Source organism: Rhineura floridana, chromosome 19 (assembly GCF_030035675.1).
Source record: "Rhineura floridana isolate rRhiFlo1 chromosome 19, rRhiFlo1.hap2, whole genome shotgun sequence".
Classification (NCBI taxonomy): domain Eukaryota; kingdom Metazoa; phylum Chordata; class Lepidosauria; order Squamata; family Rhineuridae; genus Rhineura; species Rhineura floridana.
This window is the reverse complement of record NC_084498.1, coordinates 24,388,970-24,411,703: the sequence shown is the minus strand read 5'-3', so window position 1 is coordinate 24,411,703 and position 22,734 is coordinate 24,388,970. Positions and strand designations below refer to the sequence as shown.

Here is a 22,734-nt window from a genome sequence, read left to right as displayed (position 1 = left end):
ATAAAGGCATTGCCCCAAAAGGGCCTGCTGCTCCTGGTTTATGCAGAGACAAATACTGGCAGATCCCTTTGCCAAAATAGGCAACGCCTTAATTGTATACAAGTTATTTGCCTGAAGGGCGTATGAAACCTTACCCCGCGGGTGGGCAGGGGAGCAGAAGCCAGACGAGAGCTTTGCACCCCTGGTGCCGGGAAGAAGCAAAAGACAGGAGCCTTGGGAGGAAGATTTGGCAGCTTGGCACCTTTATTTTTAGTTTTTTAAAATTATTTAAAAAGCGTAATTAGAAAGTTTCAATATACAGAAATAGTCCTAGCAAACCAGTTAGACATTCCACCGCTTGACATCAGCACCGCTAAAGACGCACTCCCCTCCCCCCCCTTTTAATACCCCACAGGCACCATCTACCAGTACTGTCTACCAAATAAGCTACCACTGTGCAGCCTCCCTTGAACAACAGGCGGAGCTTGAGCAGCAGCCTTGAGGAAAGACAAGAACTGGGAAGATGGTGCTAACGGCAACCTTGGAAAAACATCCCAGGCTTCTAAAATCAGAACCTGGGACTGCTGAATTGGCAAAGGTCACACCCGTGCCCCCACCCCTTCACAAAAGATCACTGCAAAGTAAGAACATCCCCTCCCCGCCACACCATGAGGATCTACCATCGCTTCAGCCAATCAGTTTCCAAACCAAGACATCAACACCTCTCATCATTTCTACAGGCTTCTTAATGCCAGCAATTCCTTCCAAAATTGGTTTGCTCAGCCCACGTTCCAAATTTCTTGAATTAGTGAGAAGTTAAACTTACAAGAGATGCACAGAGAAGATTTTTCTTCGGGGGGGGGGAGAAGATGGGTAGCTGGGATGGGCACTGTCTTTCAAAACACTTTCTCTGGCCAAAACCTGTCACGGTCATTGATTGAATGGAAAACACCTGCAGAGTCAGACCGTTTGCAACACAATTGCTCTGTACAATCATGATTGGTTGTTTTTGTTATTAAAGGCAAGCAAAAGAATAAATAAGGGTTTTCAACTTAGCCCTTCTTGCATGATTCAACGTCCGCAGGGTCGACAACACGGATAGCCACCTGTAAACAGGAACACTATCGTTCTCAGACTCCAGGGCAGGGGGAGAAATCATCTGGGTTGAAGAACACACACTGTTCTACAGTCTGGGCCATCTTAATAGGCTAGGTGAGTCAATTTTTAGCCAATGAGGAGCTGAGCCCTAGTTCTTTCCCTTTAAAGCCCTCAGTGGTCATTAAGAAACTTTTTTTTTTTTTTGCTTTCAGCCTAACCAGATCAGAGATCTAGTCGTTACTGCACAACCAGAGCAAGTGGCCCCTTTTGATACCCAAGAGACAAACTCTGTTCTGATGGAAGGTGACGGAAAATAGCCAGTCAAACAGCTGCCAGATTGCTGCCCTCTCACACTTTTCAGCTCTTCATTGGGGGGGAACGAGGGGAGAGGAAGAGAGAAACAAAGCAAGAGTCACAGAGAATGCTGTTAATCAGAAATGCACTTTTTAGCATATTGGGTACAGGTGATGGATAAGGCTGGAAGTGTGTGTGTGTGGGAGAAATGGTTTTTGACAGATTTACACTTTGGTAGCTCTTGAGGATGTTACCGGAAACGAATGCCACCTGAGGGAGATAAATAATACTAGCTTTAATCCTAACATCTCATGTCTGAAGGTTTCATTTTAACAGACCAGAGAAGTTAAAAATGGGGAGGGGGTGGGAGTCACAAAGAAGCCTCTATCGCCCCCTGTCAGAATCTGGAGAAGAAAGAGCACAGCTATTCCAAGGAATGATAAAGGTCCAGCTATTCTGGAGGTTAGGAGAAAGAATCTCAGAAGGTTGCCAATGAAAAAGTACCACCTCCCCTTCTCCAGGTCCTGGCCTGAAGGACGACAAAGGCAGAAGAAGCAATGGAAGCCAAGGAGGGGCACCTCCATTTAAGGACATTGTACTGTATCTTTGGAGGGGGGAACGAACAAAAAAAAAGATGAACAACTCATGATTGGTTGATAATTAAGAAGCCAGAAGCCAAAGCGACAATGAGGGAGGTGTAGCTGGTTAAAGCAAATATACATTATGTACAAAACTCTTAGGATCAAAAGTCCACTCGGTAGGCAAAGTCATTCTTGTCTACAAGATGCTCTTGGAGAGAGAAAAAAAAAGTAGGAAGGAGAAAGGGCCAGAATCACCTCCATCCAATACCTCCTTGGCACTATTGCGATAAGGTGCCTCCTGATCTGAAAAAACATGGAGAGAACTCATTTAAATAACGGCACAAACTGAGAGAGGTGGTGGCAGTGGAGGGGAAGTCCTCCCGTGGCCTAGCCCAGTGGAATCGCCTGCGTCTGGCTGGAAGGGCTGAGCTGTCCGAGGGCGCAGTCTCTGCCGCAGGAGAAAAAGACATTAGCAGCACCGCTTCTTCCGTTTACTGTTCTTTGTTAGCTTCACCACGTCGTTCTGTTGCTGCTGCTGCTGCTTGGCTAAGTTGTCTTTCTTGGCTCGCAGAACCAACTCTGTGATGCAGTTGAACATCTGCAAGAATGAAAGAGGAGAGCTTTTAAAAAGCAGGGTGGCAACAGAGCCTCACAACAACGCACCAGAAGTAGCCAATTCTAGAACCGGGGCCACCGCAGATGTAGCATTAGCTGGCTGTTAACTATTCATTCAATTTATATCCCCCCCCCCTTCCTCCCGAAGGAGCCCAGGGTGGCAAAGATCAATTATATCTATATATTTAAAAGCATTTTAAAAAGGTTTAATTTTTAAAAAAATTCTAAGTTCTCAGCCAGTGATTTCAGAGTTGCCAGAAACAGTATCTTTCAGCCATCTTGGATAAAGAGGAATGTTTTTTAAATTCCTCCTGAAAGTCAGTAAGGAGGTAGACAGACACACTTCACCAGAGAGGACATTCCACAAATAGGGAACCACCGAGAAGGCCCTGTCACAGGTCAACACCAACTGGGAAGCCCCCAGCGGCGGCCTCACTTGCTGATTGTAGGGTCTGAGATGATTGATACTGGTAAAGGTGCTCTTTTAGGTACTTGGGTCCCAAGCCATTAACCAGGGGTAAGAACTTGGGCTCAGGGATCACATGTTCCCTCCCCACTCTAGCTCCCCCCCCTTCTCACATTGCTTCCTTCCTTCTATCCTAGTGCAGCACTGCAATCTGAAGAATGTTGTCTTTGCTGAACAAACCCAGGGGTGCTCTGGAACTAGCCTTTAGATCAGCAATGGGAAACCTCTGGTCCTTTCTACATGGGCCGTATTTGACACTCTGCAGGCAGAGAGGGAGATGGCTCCTTCACAGGCGTGTCAACACTCTCCTTGGTATGCAGCCCAGAAAGGTAAAGGGATCAGCAACACGTTGAGCAGAAGCAGCGTGACCTCCATGGGATTCAGTGCAGCCCCGGCCCCTCTTTTCCTCGCATGCCTATTACCTCTTCCACATTAATGTTTTCTTTGGCGCTGGTCTCAAAGAGTTGGATCCCCATCTGCCCAGCAAATTTATAGGCGTCCTCCGTCTCTACCACTTTCCGTTCTGGATCATCATTCTTATTACCAACTACAAGGAGCAATTAAAAAAAGGAAGTTAACAGAGCATTTTTAGGTGCCCTAAAGGGCTAACTGTAGAATGATCCATTGATCAAGCTGTGGCTGTGAGAGTAAGAAGTCATATTGAGCATTCATACAGCTCTTCAAGATGTTCAGTGCCCTTCACATGCATTCTCAGTAATTCTGACAACAGCTTTGTAAGGTAGAACCATATCATTATACCCACACTGCAGATTGGGGTGGGGAATCAACTCAAGCCGAGGACAGAAAGCTTGCGTAGGACCATCTGGAAACCTCATGGTTGAAGTGCACCATCAACTGGGACTTAAACTGAGAAATTTAAACTGATTCACAGCTTAGTCGTTGCCACTAGGTTACATTAGTCACCATGGGATAAGTGCAGTCCTCTGAATCAGCCATCAGCAGGCCAAAGTGACATGACACAAAAGGCTACCCACATGAGGCAGCTTACCTAATATTCGGCACACATCGTCACAGTTCTGATTTATTTCATGCAACCACCGCTTGACGTTCACGAAGGATTCAGCACTCGTGACATCGTAAACCACAATAACCCCATGTGTCCCTCTGTAGTACCTGGAGAGAGAAAGAGAAGCATCAACATGTGCTTTGGGGGAGCCCCAACACACCTATGTGGCACTTCAAGGCATTTCACATGCTTGCCATGGGGAAAGAGACAGGTATACCTGCAGCAAACATTATGGTTGTGGAGAGCGTGGAGATGCCCTTAGCTGCTTGGATGGGGCAAATAGAAATTGTGATAGAAACAGAAGGGCAAGGACCGGAGCCTTTGCATGTGAAAAACACAACAACAGATGAGGATTGGGCCGCCTGCTCTTCTTCCTTCTGTGCGTCGATACTGTGGGGGAAGCGTATGATGCAGGAAGTGGAAGCAGATTCTGTGGGATGCAGAGTTGGCAGGAGATGGTTCAAAATATCAGATTACCATGGAGAGGACTTTGTGAGCTGTGGACAACTGTTGTCACCGCTTGCTTGAAATGGATTGGAAATTCAGGACAGGAAGATTAACACACAAGAGGAAGACTTTACAGAAGGAGCGATGTTGGTTGGACTGGTACTGTTACTGAGACAGGCTCCCTCAAAGGAACAAATGACAGGAATCCAGCAGCACTGAGACATACACAGCCAATGGGGGGATCTGGTGCACCACTTTTCAGTAAAATGACTGCGGAACTCACACTGGTTATTTTGAGGGGAAGGGACTGTAGCTCAATGGTAAGGCACCTGCTTTGCATACAGGTCCCAGGTTCTATCCCCGGCATCACCAAGTAAAGCTGGGAAACATTCTCTGCCTGAGACCCTGGGCACGCTGCCAGTTCGTTTAGAGCAGGGGCTGGGAGCCTTTGGCCCTCCAGATGTTGCTAAACTACAGCTCCCATCAACCCTAGCCAGCATGGCCAACAGTCAGGGCTGATGGGAATTGCGGTCCAACAGCATTTGGAGGGCCACACCCCGGGTGTAGACAATCCACTGCCAGATGAACTGATACTCTGAACTCGCATGTAAGTCAGCTTGATGTGTTGAAACGTGAATTATAAGCTCCTTTGAGCAGGGACCTGCTTATCTGCTGCTTATCAAAGCTGTAAAGTGTAAGGACATAAGAAAAGCCTGGCTGTTGGATCTGGCCAATGGCCCACCTAGCCTGGCATTCTGTTTCCACAGCAGCTAACAGAGAAGCCCGCAAGCAGATCTGAGTGCCACAGCACTCTCTCCCCACTTGTTCCCAGCAACTGCTATTCAGAGGCATACTGCCTCCAGCAGCGGAGACAGAACACAGCCATCATCGCTAGTATCTGTTGATAGCCTTGTCCTCCATGAATTTGTCTCACCCTCTTTTAAAGCCCTTCAAGATGGTGGCCGTCACTGCCTCCTGTGGTAGTGAACTCCACGGTTCAACTATGTGCTATGTCCATTTGATGGTGTAGTGTAAGGAAGAGCAGCTTGCTGACAGCCTTATCACCAAACAAATTAAGTAATTGGGAGTGGGGGAGAGAGAGAAGCCAGCTTTTACATGCTAATAAGCTTACTGTGCAAAAAGCAGCATCTGAACTGATCACCTGAATTCACCTTGCACACCCACCTTGGTTCCACTGCAGTAGAATTTACTAGATGCAGTCTTAAGAACATCCACCAGACAATGCAACTTTTTTCAACAGGACCACACACGTGTAAATGAACAAATGCACTGCGGATGCTGGTTAAACCTCAACTGCGTGGCTGCAGCATCTGAGGCTTCTCCTCCTCACCAGGATGCAAGGGAAGGAACAACACATTTGGAGATGCACAAGGGCACACAAATCGTGCCCCAAGAGGAGCTGGATGCTGCAATCTGAATTCTGGTTATGTGCATTAATTTAGGCTGGGCTCACAAGCCACTGACAAGAGAAGGTGCCATACAGGGCAATGAAGCCCCACCCTCTGATCTTGCAAAGTCTAATTTGGCATTCCATTTGGCTTCCGAGATTGCACCAGGTCTTGCTCAACCATGCTTTCTCACCCAAATGGCCCAGAAAGTCGTTACACAGACAAGAAGCTGAGATTCTCAGGAAACTGAATACAACATTAGGTGGATTCACTGGACCTCTGGGGGAACTTTAGTGTACACCCAGTCCTGGGCGTAGCCCTTTATTTACAAAGGGGATTAGTGGCAAAGGCATTCTGTAGCCTTTCTGGTTCACATAAAAATCATCTTCCTGGGTATTCCCCACAGGGTACTGGTTCAACTCCAACAGCGCCTTAAATCCAAGTCACAACTGGTGTGCGCGTGCATGCAGACGCAGACGCAGGAAAACTCTGCTGACACAGCGTCGGAGACATGCTGCAGCTGACTCACACTCCCCATTTACAAGATATTCAGCAGTGCCTGGTTGACTGTTTTACCCTCATCATCGTTTCCTGTATGAAGTCGACCCACACAGCACAACCCTCAGAGGATATGCCTCAGGAACCTTAAGGAAGTCAGGGGGCCAATTCAAGTGGCGTGCTCATTGCTTGCCGTTCACAATACTTCCTGCAGCAATAAAGAAATGCAAAAGGAGGCCAAAGACCCCATATCCAGCCCTCCTTGGCCAATTGCTAGTTTTTTTTCTGTTCCATTCAAAGGCAGTTTTCAAATTGGCTTTCACGGGGAGGGGGACTCCAAGATGCAGCATCCAGTTGTCTTTGTTCCATTTCCAAAATATTTATATTTGAAAAACAATGTATTTTCATGTAGTCCTGTAGAGACACTTTTTGTAGCTTGACTCTTATTTCCAAATGTAGCTTGACTCTTATTTATCTAATGTACATGCCTACTTTAACTTCCTCCTCTACCCTGAAAACGGCAGATGGGGGATCAACCTACCAAAGCAAAGTTGACTTCCTGCCCCTCCCTGCTTTGCTGGTGCTCGTGTACTGTGAACTACTAAGCCTCATGCATTCTGGGTAGCGCAAAAAATCTTCTATTCAACATTTTTAAAAGCGCTCATTGTTGAGTCAAGCTGTTGCCTTGTGCACAGGCTACATATTCAACATTGCAAACCTATATTGGTTTCACACCACTTACCTGTTATGACGTCCCCCAAAGAATCCTGGGAACTGTAGTTTGCAGGAGGTGCTGGGAATTTCCTGTCCGTGATCCTCTTCCTCCTTTACACAAACGCACTTCCCAGGATTCTTTGGGGAGACCGTAGGTCTACTGAACTAGATAAAGCCTTGCAGTGTGAAATACCCCACTGAAAACAACAGGCAAGGGAAGATTAGAAGACTAAGCAAAGGAATATTAAAAGATCCAAAACTGGAGGGCAAATAATCCCCATTAACCCCCCCCAAAGATCCTCTACTCGAATTATCCAAATTACTTCTCTACGGACCTTCCTCTTTTTCAACAATATACTTACTTCCTGCTGGCCACATAGAATGCTATGACGACAGTCTCAAGAACAGGTCTCAACACATTTATTCATGTGCCTATCAGTGTGAAAATGAACTGTGACCAATGGAAAGGTGACCCTCCTGTTACCAGGCTTGGACCCCAGCCTGTACTCTTTAACACCAGATCATGTAGAGGAAGGTGAGCAACCTGTGTCCAGATGCTGTTGGACTCCCAACTCCCACCAGCCCCAGCCAGCGTGGCCAGTGGCCAAGGATGATGGGAGATGTGGCCCATGATGTGTTTCTGGACTCCCAAGTTAGCAACCCCGGTGCAAAATCACAGAATCCATGTATCCTTAGTATTTTTGCACCCTTCTGTGGAATTTATTTGCAAGATGCTTTGGAAGCCAATCTTGGTGGAAAAGCTGGGAATAATAATAATACATGGTAATTAGTAGTAGTGTTTATGAGTTTACAATGTCTCTAATTCATCTTTTGAGATCCCAGAAAGCTAATAATACATAAACTTATTTAAGCAACCAATGGTCAAAAGACGTGATGAAATCAAACTCTTTCATCGGTTGACAGCCCTACTGAAACAGACTCACGTAGACGTGATGGTCCGGAAGCGCTCTTGTCCGGCAGTATCCCAGATCTGCAGCTTGACCTTTTCTCCATTAATCTCAACTGTCCGGATTTTGAAGTCTACTCCAATTGTGGTAATGTAGCTGCCTATCGGGAGAAACAGCACAAAGAAGAAGTGGAGCTGATAAGCTCTGCAGCACACATAGAACTTCAATGCCCAGCCTCAGATGGTTCACTGTTTCCCCAAATACTTCAGAATCTTTTAGTACAGTCTAGGGAGAGATGTCTGCAGATAGTATTAGTATACTGCAGCAATCTGACAATTACTGCTTGCTTATGCTTGTCTTCTCACCAGAAAACTTTAAACTCTGAAAACCCCAACAACAAAAACTAAACTTGGCATTTTAAAACAAGAAATAAGGACTATATACGTAAAAGCATTTAACAGGAAGAACAGCCTTGAGCTAATGTATTCATTCTTTACCATTCTGAATGCAAGCCATTATATGAACCCTCTAAAAGACTTTATATCATGACTTACAGGGCTTTGGGGAAAAAATGGAATGGTCTACAATATCCAAAGTGCCAAGTCCAATCCCAAGGGGGTTGGACTCAATGGCTTTATAGGCCACTTCCAACTCTACTGTTCTATGATTCTATGCCTATGGCTAGCCACAACACTGGGAACAGAAAAGCAGAGGCCTTCACATTTTTATATATATGTGTGTGTGAGACAGAAAGGGGGGATTTCTTTGTACAACTGTCTCCCATCCTTCCTCTCCCACTCACACCCTAATCCATTTCTTAATTTTAAGGAAAAAGCACAAGGCTTACAAGAAGCCCAATCTCTTTTAATGCTCCTTCTCTTAAATAAATCATGTTTGCTCTACTTGGAACACTGTATGGGCACATGGAGTAGGGAGGGGGAACACTTTGCCTGACTTGACCTGTTATTCCCAGGATCTAGGGTGTTGAGCAAAGGTGTCCTGCCACCCACTGCCCTGCTTTCAAGCCCCCTTTCTCTTCTCCTGTAGAACTTCTTGAGCAGGTTTAGAAGCATTCTGGAGCTCCTAGGGTGAAAAGCTCCTCTGGAATTGCCTTGGGCAAACCTCACCTGAGAAAGTGTTGTCTGCAAAACGTAACAGCAAACTGCTCTTGCCAACACCTGAAAGAGAAAGGGGGAAAAAAAACCATGCTCAAGGACCCAAAATGAACTGCAGCGGCACATTTTTTTTTAATTATTCCAAACACTTTGGGACACCAAATATTTAATGCTCTCTTTTTGCAGGCTACATCTAGCAAGAGTGGCTTTGCATGCCTGGGCTTCTGTACAAAACCAGCAGGCGTCCACAAATCTGTGTGCTACAGGAAAGCGCTCCTGGTCTTCTGGCAAGCAGGTTACACAGCATCACACAGATCATTCCATCCTCCTCCCCCCCGCCACCCCCCCAATACTTGGGATCTCTTATTTGGCTAGAGTTTTGAGAAGGTTGAGAATGAGGAGATATTCCTGCTATTCCCCACTTCCCCAAATACAAATGAGGGGAAACCCATAAGCTGTGGGAGTCAGACAGCTGGGGGGGGGGCGCGGATTGGTTGGTTGGGCAACCATAGGAGGACCAGGAGATCATTATACCAGCTGTTTCTGAACATCGTTACATGTACCCAATAAAAAGAAAAATGTGAAGAACACTGGACACAAGCTCAAGGAATGATGCTTCTTAACTCCCACAATTAAAATTTTGTTATCTGTGGCTATTTAGTGTTGTAACCCACCTTGGGAAGACTGCACTGGTGAACGGAAATGTAAAAATATTTGAAATAAATAAATAGAATTATTGGGGGTGGGAAGAGCCAGGGAGAGTAGTGCCTACAGGTCAGGCAGGAGGCACAAACAAGCTGTTATTTCATGGGAAACACTCCATATTCCCTTTACGATTGACTGCAAGGATCTACAAGCTGAGAATTGTACAGACGCTGTGGACTAGGACAAGCAGCATGCAACACACACTGTAAACATATGCTTCTATGGCCTACAAGCCATTTTTCAGAACAGCTGGGATCACTACAATTGGGATTAAATGTAATTACCAAAACAGAACTAAATTCTGTCAGTGTCCCTATCCAGATGACGACTAGCTACTGAATAGTACCTAACCACAGGGTACCCGTAACCACTCAGTAAGCCAGTCACTGGCATTTACTGTGTTTATTTAAATGATTTATATACCGCCCTTTGCATGAGGCACAGAGGTTTATTTTTATTTAAAAAATTTATGTACTGCTTGACTGTAAAAAAACTCTTTAACGGTTTATAAAAAGACTCAAATACGATAAAAAGAATCCAAAAAATAATGCGACCCTTAAAAAAAACCCGTGACAACTCATAACAAACCACCAAACAGCAATTATTAACAGCAGCAGCAACTGTGCATTCCATTTGTCTAATCAGGTTTCTCCTCCTCCAAATGGCTGCCAAAAAAGGTGCATCTTAACCAACTGCCTAAAACACAGAGGGAGTGCCATGTGCATGGAGACACCACTGAAAAGGCCCTGCCAAGTTGGGAGGAGAAGCTTACTGCTTTTCTGCCATCTCTCAATTTTTGATCAAGTGCAAAAGCCTGGAAAGATTGAATATGAAAAAAAGAAGCGGCCTTATACTGTTGGACCATTAGTCTACCAGGTCCCAGTATTAACTATTACTACTGGCAGAAGCTTGTCAAGGATCTACCCTATCATCTGCTGCTTGTTCCATTTGTAATTGGAAATGCCAGATTTTGAAACGGGGAGCTTCTGCATGCAAAGCATGCCCTCTACTGCTGAGCTATAATAGCCTCCCACCACTTGGCAGCACAATACGGACAACTGGCTTCCCAAGAGATTGCATGCACTCCATGGTAAGTTAACACTGGTAACTTGGCCATCTAGATTCCCCGGTTTTTAAGACGTCTTAGAACAAAAAAGGGATTAAGGATAGCTATACTGTAAGCTGGGGAAAGCTCTCCCACAGCAAGAGGCAAGGGAGCAGATGGAAACTCGCACAAATTAGTACCGTTTCATACATTATGCATTTCCTATGTGGAGAGCATTTTCACTGAGGAATTAACAGTGTGAAACATGTGCATGGCACATTTCAAGCATTCAGAACATGCCACATATATTCTCTAAGTAATCCTGACAACAATCTGATAAGGTAGGCTAGCATGATCTGTCTATCACAGATGAGGAACAGGCTGAAAGAATCTTATCTTGCCTCGGGCCATATAGTGAGTTTGTGGTTGAGGTGAGATTTCGAGGGAGGATTTCCTGGCTCACCCTCATTTACGTTTTCTACAGCCCTTTATAAACTGTATGCAAACACACCCACACACCAGAAGAAGAAAAAGTATGGGAGATAGGTTCTGCCCTTGTGTTTACAACCTAAATAAGACTAGACAAGGAAAGGGGAATGCAAAACAGCCTTTACAAGTGTGAGCTCTGGGAACGGAAAAGTGCTTTTAATTAACCAACAATGAATTGCTCCAAGCTCTCATACAAGACCTGCAAATCTAAACACTACATTTCAGTTGCCTCCTTCCCCATCTTAAACATCAACCAAGTACCACACATTAACAATACAAGCTGTACGTCCGGTTTGATCGTTGAAGTCACAGAGAATTCTCATAGGTTGTTCTGCATTTATAGAGAGCCTTTGCCCTAAAGGACCACCAAAGGTTGTAGCCTGGACAGAATTCAGAGACAGTGTTAAGACCTTCCTGTTTCTTAAACCAGAAGTGGCTGAAGTGCTGTTTGATTGGGAAGCCCAGGCTCAAATCCCTATCCAGTTTTGAAGCTCACTGGGTAAGTAATTCCTTCTCAGTCTAACCTACACAGCCCAATTATCGTGAGGCCACAACTCTAAGCTCTTTGGGAGGAAGGGCAGGAAAAAATCAATAGTAAATCTAATTGTGTATAACTGCTCTACTTGTACTCAGCCCTTGTCACCAGCGCCTCTCCATTTCCTCCAGTCTCTGCCATTGCAAAATTTAAATTGCAACCTAGTTGGGGCAGAGACCTGCGTCTTCTGTAATGTCACCCTCTAGCCCCATGTACATGCACGATGCTACACAAACACTAATGACAACACACAGGACAGCGGTTCCCAAACTCCCCCCCCCCGACAGACCACTTGAACACTGTGGAAGGTCTTGGAGGCCCAATTAATGGTTCTTCTGCCTGTTCCAGCAACTGGAATGCACAGCGCTGGCTACACGCTGCATAATTTAAAATTGCATTTTGACTGATTCTTTTATTTCTTACAGATTGTTTTTTATTGTGACCTTCACAGACATACTGTGGACCACCTGAATGAAGTTTGCAGGCCACTGGTGGTCCACGGACCAGGAACTCTTGGCATAGGAGATTCTAACCTTTGGGTAAGTGTTTGGTAGCTATGGAGATTAGGAGGAACCATATTTAACATTTACTGTTTATTTCTAGCTATTCAGTCTGCTCCTATTCATTTATTTGATACTTTAAAAAAATCTGCAAAGCACTTTACAATCTTTCATTCGTTATTATTCATCACATTCACATCCCATTCTTTCCTCAAGGGAAAGGGTCTTCCTCTCCCCCCCCCCACTTTTATTGTGGGTTGAACATGCATTACTGGCCCAAGCTATGCAGAGGGCTGGAACAGGTTCAGAGGAGGGCAACAAGGATGATCAGGGGACTAGAAACAAAGCCCTATAAGGAGAGACTGAAAGAACTGGGCATGTTTAGCCTGGAGAAGAGAAGACTGAGGGGAGATATGATTGCCCTCTTCAAGTACATGAAAGGTTGTCATATAGAGGAGGGCCGGGATCTCTTCTCGATCGTCTCAGAGTGCAGGACACGGAATAATGGGCTCAAGTTGCAGGAAGCCAGATTTCGACTGGACATCAGAAAAAACTTCCTAACTGTTAGAGCCATACGACAATGGAATAAATTACCTAGAGAGGTAGTGGGCTCTCTGACACTGGAGGCATTCAAGAGGCAGTTGGACAGCCACCTGTTGAGGATACTTTAATTTGGATTCCTGCATTGAGCAGGGGGTTGGACTCGATGGCCTTATAGGCCCCTTCCAACTCTACTATTCTATGATTCTATGGCTCCTCATCAGAGAGAAGGGACCTTGAACACAGATTTCACTCGTCTTGTATTATACCCCACACTCAGACTTTTAAACTGTTTCTATTTACCAGACAGTCCTTCCCCCCCAATACTTGACCCTGCCGAAACACAGTCCCCATTTTGCTTTTTACAGAGATGTTCATGGTGTTCAGTAGTCACACTCAATCTTTATATAAAAGGAAACCTCTGGCATTTCTCCTTACATCTTCCAGACAAGAGAGGCCATGCTCCAGGAAATAAAGAAACAGAAATTAAATGGGGTGGAACATACTACATTTTCTGAATTCCCCCTTCCATGGGCCTTCTTCCCCATCCCCGGGCTCTTCCTAAAGGACTGCACCCCACCCCAGCTGCCCCTCTGCCCCAGTCCAGCTGCCTCCCCATCCAGCTGCCCCCTCCTTTCCCCTCCCCCATCCAATTGCTCCCCTTTGCCCCCCCAGTCCAGCTGCCGTTTCCCTCCCCATCCCCGCTGCCCCCCTTTCCCCTCCCCGTCCAACCACCCCGTTTGCCCCCTTTTCCCTCCCCCAGTCCAGCTGCCCCCTTTGCCCCTCCCCTCAGTCCAGCTGCACCCTTTCCCCTCCCCATCGCCCCCTTTCCCCTCCCCATCCAACCACCCCCTTTGCCCCTCCCCCCAGTCCAACAGCCCCCTTTGCCCCTCCCCCCAGTTTGCCCCGCCCCTTTCCCCTCCCCATCCAACCACCCCGTTTGACCCCTTTTCCCTCCCCCAGTCCAGCTGCCCCCCCAGTCCAGCTGCCCCCTTCGCCCCTACACCCCAGTCCAGCTGCCCCCTTCACCCCTACACCCCAGTCCCGCTGCCCGCATCGCCCCTCCCCCGTCCAACTGCCCCCTTCGCCCCTCCCCCGTCCAACTGCCCCCTTCGCCCCTCCCCCCAGTCCAGCTGCCCCTTCACCCCTCCCCCCAGTCCAGCTGCCCCCTTCGCCCCTCCCCCCAGTCCAGCTGCTCCCTCCCTTCCCCTCTCCCGTCCAATTGCTCCCCTTTGCCCCCCAGTCCAACTGACCCTTTCCCCTCCCCGTCACCCCCTTTCCCCTCCCCATCCAACCACCCCGTTTGCCCCCCCGTCCAGCCGCCCCCTTTGCCCCTCTCCCCGTCCAGCCGCCCCCTTTGCCCCTCCCCCCAGTCCAGCTGCCCCCTTCGCCCCTCCCCCCAGTCCAGCTGCCCCCTTCGCCCCTACACCCCAGTCCAGCTGCCCCCTTCGCCCCTACACCCCAGTCCAGCTGCCCCCTTTGCCCCTACACCCCAGTCCAGCTGCCCGCATCGCCCCTCCCCCGTCCAACGGCCCCCTTCGCCCCTCCCCCCGTCCAACGGCCCCCTTCGCCCCTCCCCCGTCCAACGGCCTCCTTCGCCCCTCCCCCGTCCAACTGCCCCCTTCGCCCCCCCCCGTCCAACTGCCCCCTTCGCCCCCCCCGTCCAACTGCCCCCTTCGCCCCTCCCCCCGTCCAACTGCCCCCTTCGCCCCTCCCCCCGTCCAACTGCCCCCTTCGCCCCTCCCCCCGTCCAACTGCCCCCTTCGCCCCTCCCCCCGTCCAACTGCCCCCTCGCCCAACTGCCCCCTCGCCCCTCCCCCCAGTCCAGCTGCTCCCTCCTTCCCCTCCGCCCCAGGGGCTCTTCTACCTGTCACGCCCGCCCTCCCCGCGCGCCTTCCCCTTCCTTCAAGGGCTCTTCCGCTCCCCTCCCTCCGCGCGGGCCAAGCCGAGGCTCCCCGCCCCGCTCCGCCCACTCCTTCGCCTCACCGCTGTCGCCGATGATGAGGAGCTTGAAGAGGTGGTCGTAGTCCCGGGCCATGGCCGGCGAGGGGGGGAAGGGAGGAGCGGGCGCCCCTGGAAGGCCGACTCTCCTCAGTCGGCGGCGGTGGCACTACTGCTGCTGCTGCCTCTCAGGCCGGATCCCCCGCCCGACCCCAGAGCCGGAACTGACAGCAGCGGCGGCGGCAGCAGCAGCAAAGCAACCGACGGCGACACCCGCCCCCCCTCTCTGCCGTCTCCCTCTTCCGCACCAAAGCGCATGCGCGCCGCTCCACCCGGGTAGCTGGAAAAACCGCCAGCTGCTCGAGCGTGCCTCACTGCGCGTGCGCGCGCGGCTCTTTTCCTCCCCCCGCCATAGGGTCTCGCTCTCTTTTGCTTCCTTTTCCCCTTGCTCAACATGGCGGACCCCGCGACTGCCCTTACTTCTCCCCGCTCGCGCGCTGCATTAATACGCGTGCGCGGAGGGTGGCGAGGGAAAGCGGCAAGCGGCGGTCTCTTAATGTGCAGGCCCGAGTCAGATGCGAAGGGAGGGTTTGTGTGTTGGGGTGATTTTTCGCGCATGCGGCGCGGCGCCTTGTGTCCTTCTCACCTGACGGGTTTGCCTGACAGAAAAAGGGAGTTTCTTGTCAGAGCTTAGTTCGCCAGGGCGTCGCTTCTGAAAGTGATTCCGGGAGAGAGAGAAGACGAGAGTGCCCCTGAGAGTGTGCAGAGTGCCTTCACCTCACCACATTAATGAATTATTATTATAATACAATATTAAAAGGTAAAGGTGCCCCCGCACTTATAGTGCGAGTCATTTCCGACTCTTAGGGTGACGTCTTGCGATGTTTACTAGGCAGACCGTATATATGGGGTGGAATTGCCAGTTCCTTCCCCGGCCTTTCTTTATATAATTATATTATATATATTATATATTCTTCATATAATTATATATAATAATAATAATAATAATAATGCTATCCTTCGCACTTATAAGATTATGAACAAGGGCTTCCAGGCCTGATATTTTTAATTTATTTATTATTACTATTCTATGTCACCTTCCCTCCAAGGAGCTCAAAGCAGTGAACATGGGCCTCCTCCCTCTCCATTTTATCCTCACAACAACCCTGTGAGGTAGATTAGGCTAAGAGGCTGTGAGCGGCCCAAGGTCACCCAATTTTCCTGAATGCCTACTCTCCGCATTGGTAACCAGAGAAGCAACAGGGGAAAGTTTGAGAATCTTTTTTGGTTTAGTTTGGTTTTGTGTGACTTTGCTACGATGGAACCCTTGACCTAGGGAGGTGGTGGGCTCTCCATTCCTGGAGGCATTCAAGAGGCAGCTGGACAGCCATCTGCAGGGGATGCTTTTAAGTTGGATTCCTGCACTAAGCAGGGGGTTGGCCTTAGAGGCCTCTTCCAACTCTACAATTCCATAAGAGCGAGAGCGAGTAAGCAAGCAACAGTGAGTCTCTTTCTATAATAAATTCCCATTTTTTACTTAATCCAGGAGTTTCCAAACTGTGGACCACATGTCCACCTTATATATTCATGTTGATTTCAATTGTAATTTATATTTATATTTACATTGTATTTTATTGTGTACAATTTGAATTATATGGAATGCAGATTGTAATACAATACAAGAAGCAATAAAGATACAATTTAAAATCATACCACATCAAGCCCAGTGCATTGCAACTGCTACAACAGGCAGAAAAATCATGAAGGGGTCCACCAAGTCCATTAGCAATTTTCAATGGTCTGGGGGGGAGGAAGTTTGGGAACCACCGACTTAATCATTTCGCATTTATTTTTGTGAATTGGGGAACTGGGAGGGGAAATAGTGGTTGGTTTGTTGTGTATATGTTGCAACAAACTCTGTCTTAACAATTTCCCTGCATTCGCTCATTAATAACTGGGTGGATGCAATTCCAGAATTGTGGAAATAACCTTTCTGGAAATACAGACAAGTCCCTTGCCTAGCTTAGGTTCAGAATATTTTCAATGCAGAGGAATCGAGCAAAATGCTGGTGCTATTATTTCTAGTTTTGTGAGTTTTGTCAGTGATTTCTAAAATGAAAAGTTTGGCCGCTATGCTTGTCTGGATGTGGCTCCATGTCCTCCAAACTTGAAAGATATTCTCCCTAATCTAAGACATAACAGAGGTTGATTATGATTAGTCTGGGGTGATGTAATCTGCACACAAGCAGAAACTATTAACGTTTTCAGGAGTGAGCCATGCACTGCAAATATTTTATGGTTTGCTCTGATGTACCCTGGCTCAAATGAAAGAAGTTGGGGTTTTTTTGTCTGTTGGGTGGAATGCTTTGTTTTTTTAATTCAGAGGAAAAAGTGTTTTGGATAATTACAAATTAAATGGATTTATTTTGGGAAGGAAAACTGCATGACACTGGAAGCAAGAGTTTCTCACGTTTAAAAAGACTGTGTGTATGTGTGTGTTTAGGGTGGTTTTTTTTGGAATGGTTGTGCCAAAATACATGAATTCAAAACCTTATGTCATGTCGTATGGCTTAATTTCTAAATAAGGGTTGTGGAGCCAATCTTGTCTGAAAAGAATACTTGGCCTATAATGTGGAAGCTCTTCCATTGTTCATAGATGTGCAAAAAAGTGATATATTGTTAGTGAGGAGACTGTGGCACTCTGCACATGTGTAATGGCACACTTTCCTAAATAACTGGTGTACAAGTCCTATTGTGATGAAAACAGCAAGGTTAAAAAATGCTAAGTCAAACTGTTACCAGCCATTCACCGCTTGGGCATGTGCAGAGCATTTTTTCTCTCTCTAGCGGCTAGCCTAAAAGAGGCTTTGAGATCAGAGGGGAAAGCCTGTTGGAGTGGAGAGGGTAGATTTCCAAAGCAGGCTTGATCTACACAGCTCGCTAATCCAAGCACAGTCATATTGCGAGTCCGACTGAGCTATGCTTGTTTACTCTCATGCAATCTGAACTGGATAGGATCTAATCCCCAGAAAAACCTAGCGTAAATGTGCTTTATTTAATGTGTTTATTTAATCTGAACGCAGAACATATCATACGGAAAGCAGGATTGGACCAAGATGAAGGAGGTGTGAAAATTGGAGGGAGAAATATCAATAATTTAAGATATGCAGACGATACCATACTACTACCAGAAACCAGTAATAATTTGAAACGAATGCTGATGAAAGTTAAAGAAGAAAGCACAAAAGCAGGACTACAGCTGAATGTCAAAAAGACTAAAGTAATGACAGAAGATTTATGCATCTTTACAGTTGACAATGAGGACATTGAACTTGTCAAGGATTATCAATACCTTGGCACAATCATTAACCAAAATGGAGACAATAGTCAAGAAATCAGAAGAAGGCTAGGACTGGGGAGGGCAGCTGTGAGAGAACTAGAAAAGGTCCTCAAATGTAAAGCTGTATCACTGAACACTAAAGTCAGGATCATTCAGACCATGGTATTTCCGATCTCTATGTATGGATCTGAAAGTTGGACAGTGAAAAAAGCTGATAAGAGAAAAATCAACTCGTTTGAAATCTGGTGTTGGAGAAGAGCTTTGCGTATACCATGGACTGCAAAAAAGACCAATAATTGGGTGTCACAACAAATTAAACCAGAACTGTCACTAGAAGCTAAAATGATGAAACTGAGGTTATCATACTTTGGACACATAATGAGAAGACATGATTCATTAGAAAAGATAATAATGCTTGGAAAAGCAGAAAAAAGTAAAAAAGAGGAAGGCCAAACAAGAGATGGATTGATTCCATAAAGGAAGCCACAGACCTGAATATACAAGATCTGAACAGGGTGGTTCATGACAGATGCTCTTGGAGGTCGCTGATTCATAGGGTCGCCATAAGTCGTAGCTGACTTGGAGGCACATAACAACAACAAATGTGCTTTAAACACTCTGATCCTATGTACATTTATTTGGGATTAAATGCTGCCCAGATTTCATCAGAGTAAACTAGCGTAGATCAATTGGGCTCGCAATAAGACTGCTGAGCTCTGACTTCCGCGTATGATATCGCAGCTGATTAACATAAAGTGCCCAGAAGCCTTTGCGACGGTCACTAAGAAAGGAGGAATTAATAAGGGGGGAATCCCCCCAATCCTCTCATTGAATGAAATCGGGGTTAGGAATACCGTGTGCGGCAGGGTGGCAGACGATTAGTACCCCACCTTTGGCTTGGTTGGGTGCCCACCGTAGGGTGCTTAATTGTTGCATGGCTGGGGCTGGAAGGGCCTTGGAAAACACAGTTAGCTTTGCGCAGTGGCAGTATCGTAGCCAATGAGGTTAATCCGAGGCGCGATTATTGCTAATTGAAAACTTTTCCCAATACCCCGCCATGACGACTTGAAATATAGTCGGCATTGGCAATTTTTGACAGTCTCTACGGAGACTGATTATTGTGGTTCAAAAAACAGACAAATCAATTCATTTTTTCTATCTTCATAATTAGAGCCAATGTGATGTAGTGGTTAAGGTGCTGGACTTTGATGTACTTTAATCCTTGACCAATTCTGATTATATTTTCCTAAGTAGCATTTTAGCTTTGAAGTGATAGCTTCAAAAGCTTGACAAACTTCCTTATACATACACAAGACAGTGTAACCTGCATATAGATGCATTTGATAATGTGGGGTGCTCCAGATGTTTGTGGACTACAACTCCAGTCAGCCCCAGCCAGGACGGCCAATAGTCAGGGAATTATGGGAGTTGTAGTCCAAAACATCTGGAAGGCCACAAGCTGGGGAAGGCAGCCATAAAACATTTGTGAGTATGGATGTCTGCTCAGTTTTAGGTGATTAATGATATATCTATGTGCTACTCTATATAAGCAGTGATAGGAAAATAGCGATAAAGGGGCATTTACTGACTCTTGATATAATCAGTTGGTCGATATTAAGATGCTGATAATGCTTGATAATTTAAATATTTTGTAAACTGCTTAGAGGTTTTATTACAATCAAGGAGTATATAAATTTTGTTAAATAAAAGAAAATACTTGCTTTATGCTTTTTATGTTAATTAAAATACAATGCAGGATTGTTTGTAATAGCATGCTTTCTATACTTTTTTTTAAAGGAAATTTTGTGGAATCTTAAAGGCTAATAGCACAATCCTAACCATGTCTACATAGGAGTAAGTCCTGTTGAATTCAAATCTGTTGTAGCTAAAGTTGACTAGAGCAGTGGTTCCCAAACGTTTCCACTCATGGACCACTTGAAAATTGCTGAGGGTTTTTTTCCTGCCTGTTGCGCTGTGCTAGATGCTATATGATTTATAGCTGTACTTCTATCGCTTTTTTCTTTCTTACATTGTATTTTATTGTATTACAAACTCCCACAATTCCTGACCATTGCCCATGCTGGCTAGGGCTGATGTGAGTTGGAGTCCAACAACATCTGGAGGACACTGCGTTAGCCATTGTCCTCTGTTAGCAAATATACAGATGTATGGGGGGATGGAAAGAATAGGGCAAGAGGTAGAGTCTGACAATTCTATATAAAGCTTACTATTTTGTTACTTAGTTTAGTTGATTAACCAGATTTAATTTTTTTATAAAGTTAAAAGTTTACCCTGGTTAATTGGGCAGGCAGGTCTTTCAGGTAGGCAGGTCTTTCATTTTCAAAATTGTTTTTAAGACACATTATTTCTACAAGCACTTAAAGGATAGGAGCCTGTTTGTTCCCCCTCCCTCTTCCGTTTTCCTTTTGTGCTGTGTCTTTAGATGGTAAGCCTGCTGACATGGACTGTCTTGTTCTAATAGGCTGTGAGTAGGCTGCTCAGGGAGCCTTCTTTTTGCCTGAAGAATGGGGTGGTATTATTATTATTAATTAAATTTCTGACCTGCCCTTCCTCCTGGAAGGAGTCCAGATCTCCAAACAAGGGACCAAACATTACAAACATCTTCAAAGCAACTTAAAAAAAACTTTAAAAACATATCTAAAATATTCAAAAGAAATAAAAAAGCACTATCTTAAACATGTCATTCCTTGACTGCTGTGCCTGGAGAAGCCAAGGATTGAAACTGAGCCTTTTTGCATTCAAAGCATATGCTCTACCACAGAGCTAAGGTCCTTCTCCAAGTTCCAGTGTGGTGTAGTGGTTAAAGATGCTCATGGGGGTGACCTTGGATAAGTCACTGCCTCTCAGCCTAATCTACCTCACAGGGCTGGTGGGAAGATAATATGGGGAAGAGGAAAATAATGTATGTCACCTTGGAGGATACAAATAAAATAACAAAAGTGGTACGCGCATGGCACTTACGACTGCTATTGTTAACAACATCAATAATAACATGAACAATAGATAAAGTTTCCTGCACACACCCAAAGAGAAAGAGGGACAACTATACTTTCAACAGGCACTTTTTTTTGTATTAAAGTGGGTGTGGAGGGATTTCCATTACATTTATATCTCACTTTTCCTCTGTTCAACTGAAGGTTTTTCTCAGTAGTAGAGTATGTGCTTTGCATGCCGATGTTCCAAGGTTCAGTCTCTGGCATCTCCACATAGGGCTGGGAGAGGCTCTGGTCTCAAACTCTGGAAAGCCACTGCCGGTCAGTGCAGACAGTACTGAGCTAGATGGGACAATGGTCTGACTCTTTCTTGGACCTCTTTCTAGGTTCCTCCCTCTCCTCCTCTTTTATCTTCACAACAGCCCTGTGAGGTAGGCTAGCTTGAGAGACACGCTGACTGTGGCCCAACATAATTACAGTATTCCTTCCTTGGAGGGTCGAATTATCTTCTTTGCGCCAACTCCAGGTGGCCTACAAGGCCCTCCCCCCTCCTCTCCCCTTAGTTTATCCCCACAACCACCCTCTGAAGTAGGCTAGCCTGAGAGACGCTCAGCGACTGTGGCCCAAGGTGAATCCGTTATTACAGCCTGCCTTCCTTTTGCCAGGAGGTCTGACGGTTCATCTTGCTCGCGCATCCCGGCGACGGCCGCTAGGAGGCGGTGGCGCTTCTATAGGCCTTCAGGGTAGAGCGAGAGGGGGGTGCGGCGCGGCCCGCGTGACGGCGAGGAGGGGGCGGGTCCGCCGGGGGGGGTCGCGCGCGGGCTTGAGGAAGCCGGGGGGGGGAGTTGCCGTCCTTCCTCCAGTCAAGTGGCGGCGGCGGCGGCGGCAGCAACAACATGGACGACCTGGGTGAGCAAAGGGCGGGGAAGGGGGGCCGAGTTGGGGAGGGGGGCAACTTTCTCCCTCGCCCCCTCCCCGAACTCGACCCCCTCCCCGAACTCGACCCCCTCTTCCCCCTCATAATTCCGCCTCTTTCCCCCTCCCTTCAAACAGGACTCTCCTTCTCATAACTCTGCCTTTCTTTACTTTTGTGTGTGTGTGAGTCCCATTGGTCTCTTCTGTTATGGCCTCTCTTTACAGGGCTTTGTGTTTTTTTTTGGGGGGGGGGAGGAAAGGATCCTCCTAGTCCATTTTGTCCGCCTTTCACTTTTCTTTGGGAGGGAGAGGGAGGGAGGAAGGAAGTGGGTCCCACTGGTCATATTATGCCCACTCCGTACTTTTTTTTGGGAGGGGGGGTCCTGTATCTCTTCCCGTTGCTATTTTTTGGGGGGGGGAAGGTCCCCCTGCCGTATTTTGTTTCTCTGTATTCGTTTTGAGAGGGGGTCCCACTGACCTATTCTCCTTTTAGATTTTTTTTTGAGGGGCGGAGGTCCCACTAGTCCATCAGTGCCCATTTGTTACTGTATTATTTGGGGGAGGGGGTCCCACTTACCTGTTTTCCTTTTTGGGGACGGGGGTCACATTGGACCATTCT

The 22,734-nt window shown here is 46.7% G+C and overlaps 2 protein-coding genes and 1 non-coding gene across 4 annotated transcripts in view; 2 read left to right on the top strand and 1 right to left on the bottom strand.

Moving 5' to 3' along the window:
* Window positions 1-220: 220 nt before the first annotated feature.
* RAB35 (RAB35, member RAS oncogene family) lies at window positions 221-15,342 on the bottom strand. Of its 2 annotated transcripts, XM_061602784.1 has the most exons (6): window positions 14,952-15,322; window positions 9,164-9,214; window positions 8,073-8,196; window positions 4,043-4,167; window positions 3,456-3,580; window positions 221-2,550 (listed from the first exon to the last, which is right to left on the bottom strand). In XM_061602784.1, exons 1-6 carry the CDS (start codon window positions 15,001-15,003, stop codon window positions 2,422-2,424), a joined length of 606 nt encoding a protein of 201 aa, XP_061458768.1. In that variant the 5' UTR covers window positions 15,004-15,322; the 3' UTR covers window positions 221-2,421. The 2 variants fall into 2 exon arrangements, with proteins under 2 accessions (XP_061458768.1, XP_061458769.1); XM_061602785.1 differs by lacking the exon at window positions 3,456-3,580 and having other exon boundaries at window positions 2,444-2,550; window positions 14,952-15,342.
* A 3,874-nt stretch (window positions 15,343-19,216) lies between these two features.
* LOC133373577 (U4 spliceosomal RNA) lies at window positions 19,217-19,357 on the top strand. The gene has a single exon (XR_009759706.1). It is a non-coding gene; the product is annotated as a U4 spliceosomal RNA (small nuclear RNA).
* A 2,673-nt stretch (window positions 19,358-22,030) lies between these two features.
* Window positions 22,031-22,734, top strand: part of PXN (paxillin) — a 60,249-nt gene continuing 59,545 nt past the window's right edge. Inside the window, exon 1 of the mRNA XM_061602430.1 lies at window positions 22,031-22,109. Coding sequence (XP_061458414.1) covers window positions 22,097-22,109 — 13 coding nt within the window. The 5' untranslated portion in view covers window positions 22,031-22,096. The remainder of the gene's footprint in view (window positions 22,110-22,734) is intronic.

Excerpts from the sequence above, each read along its gene's own strand:
- RAB35 (XM_061602784.1), bottom strand. The coding sequence starts at position 15,003 with ATGGCCCGGGACTACGACCACCTCTTCAAGCTCCTCATCATCGGCGAC. Across the intron at positions 8,197-9,163 it reads TGCAGACAACACTTTCTCAG|GCAGCTACATTACCACAATT; the intron begins GTGAGGTTTGCC and ends TTCTCCCGATAG. Across the intron at positions 2,551-3,455 it reads AAAACATTAATGTGGAAGAG|ATGTTCAACTGCATCACAGA; the intron begins GTAATAGGCATG and ends TCATTCTTGCAG.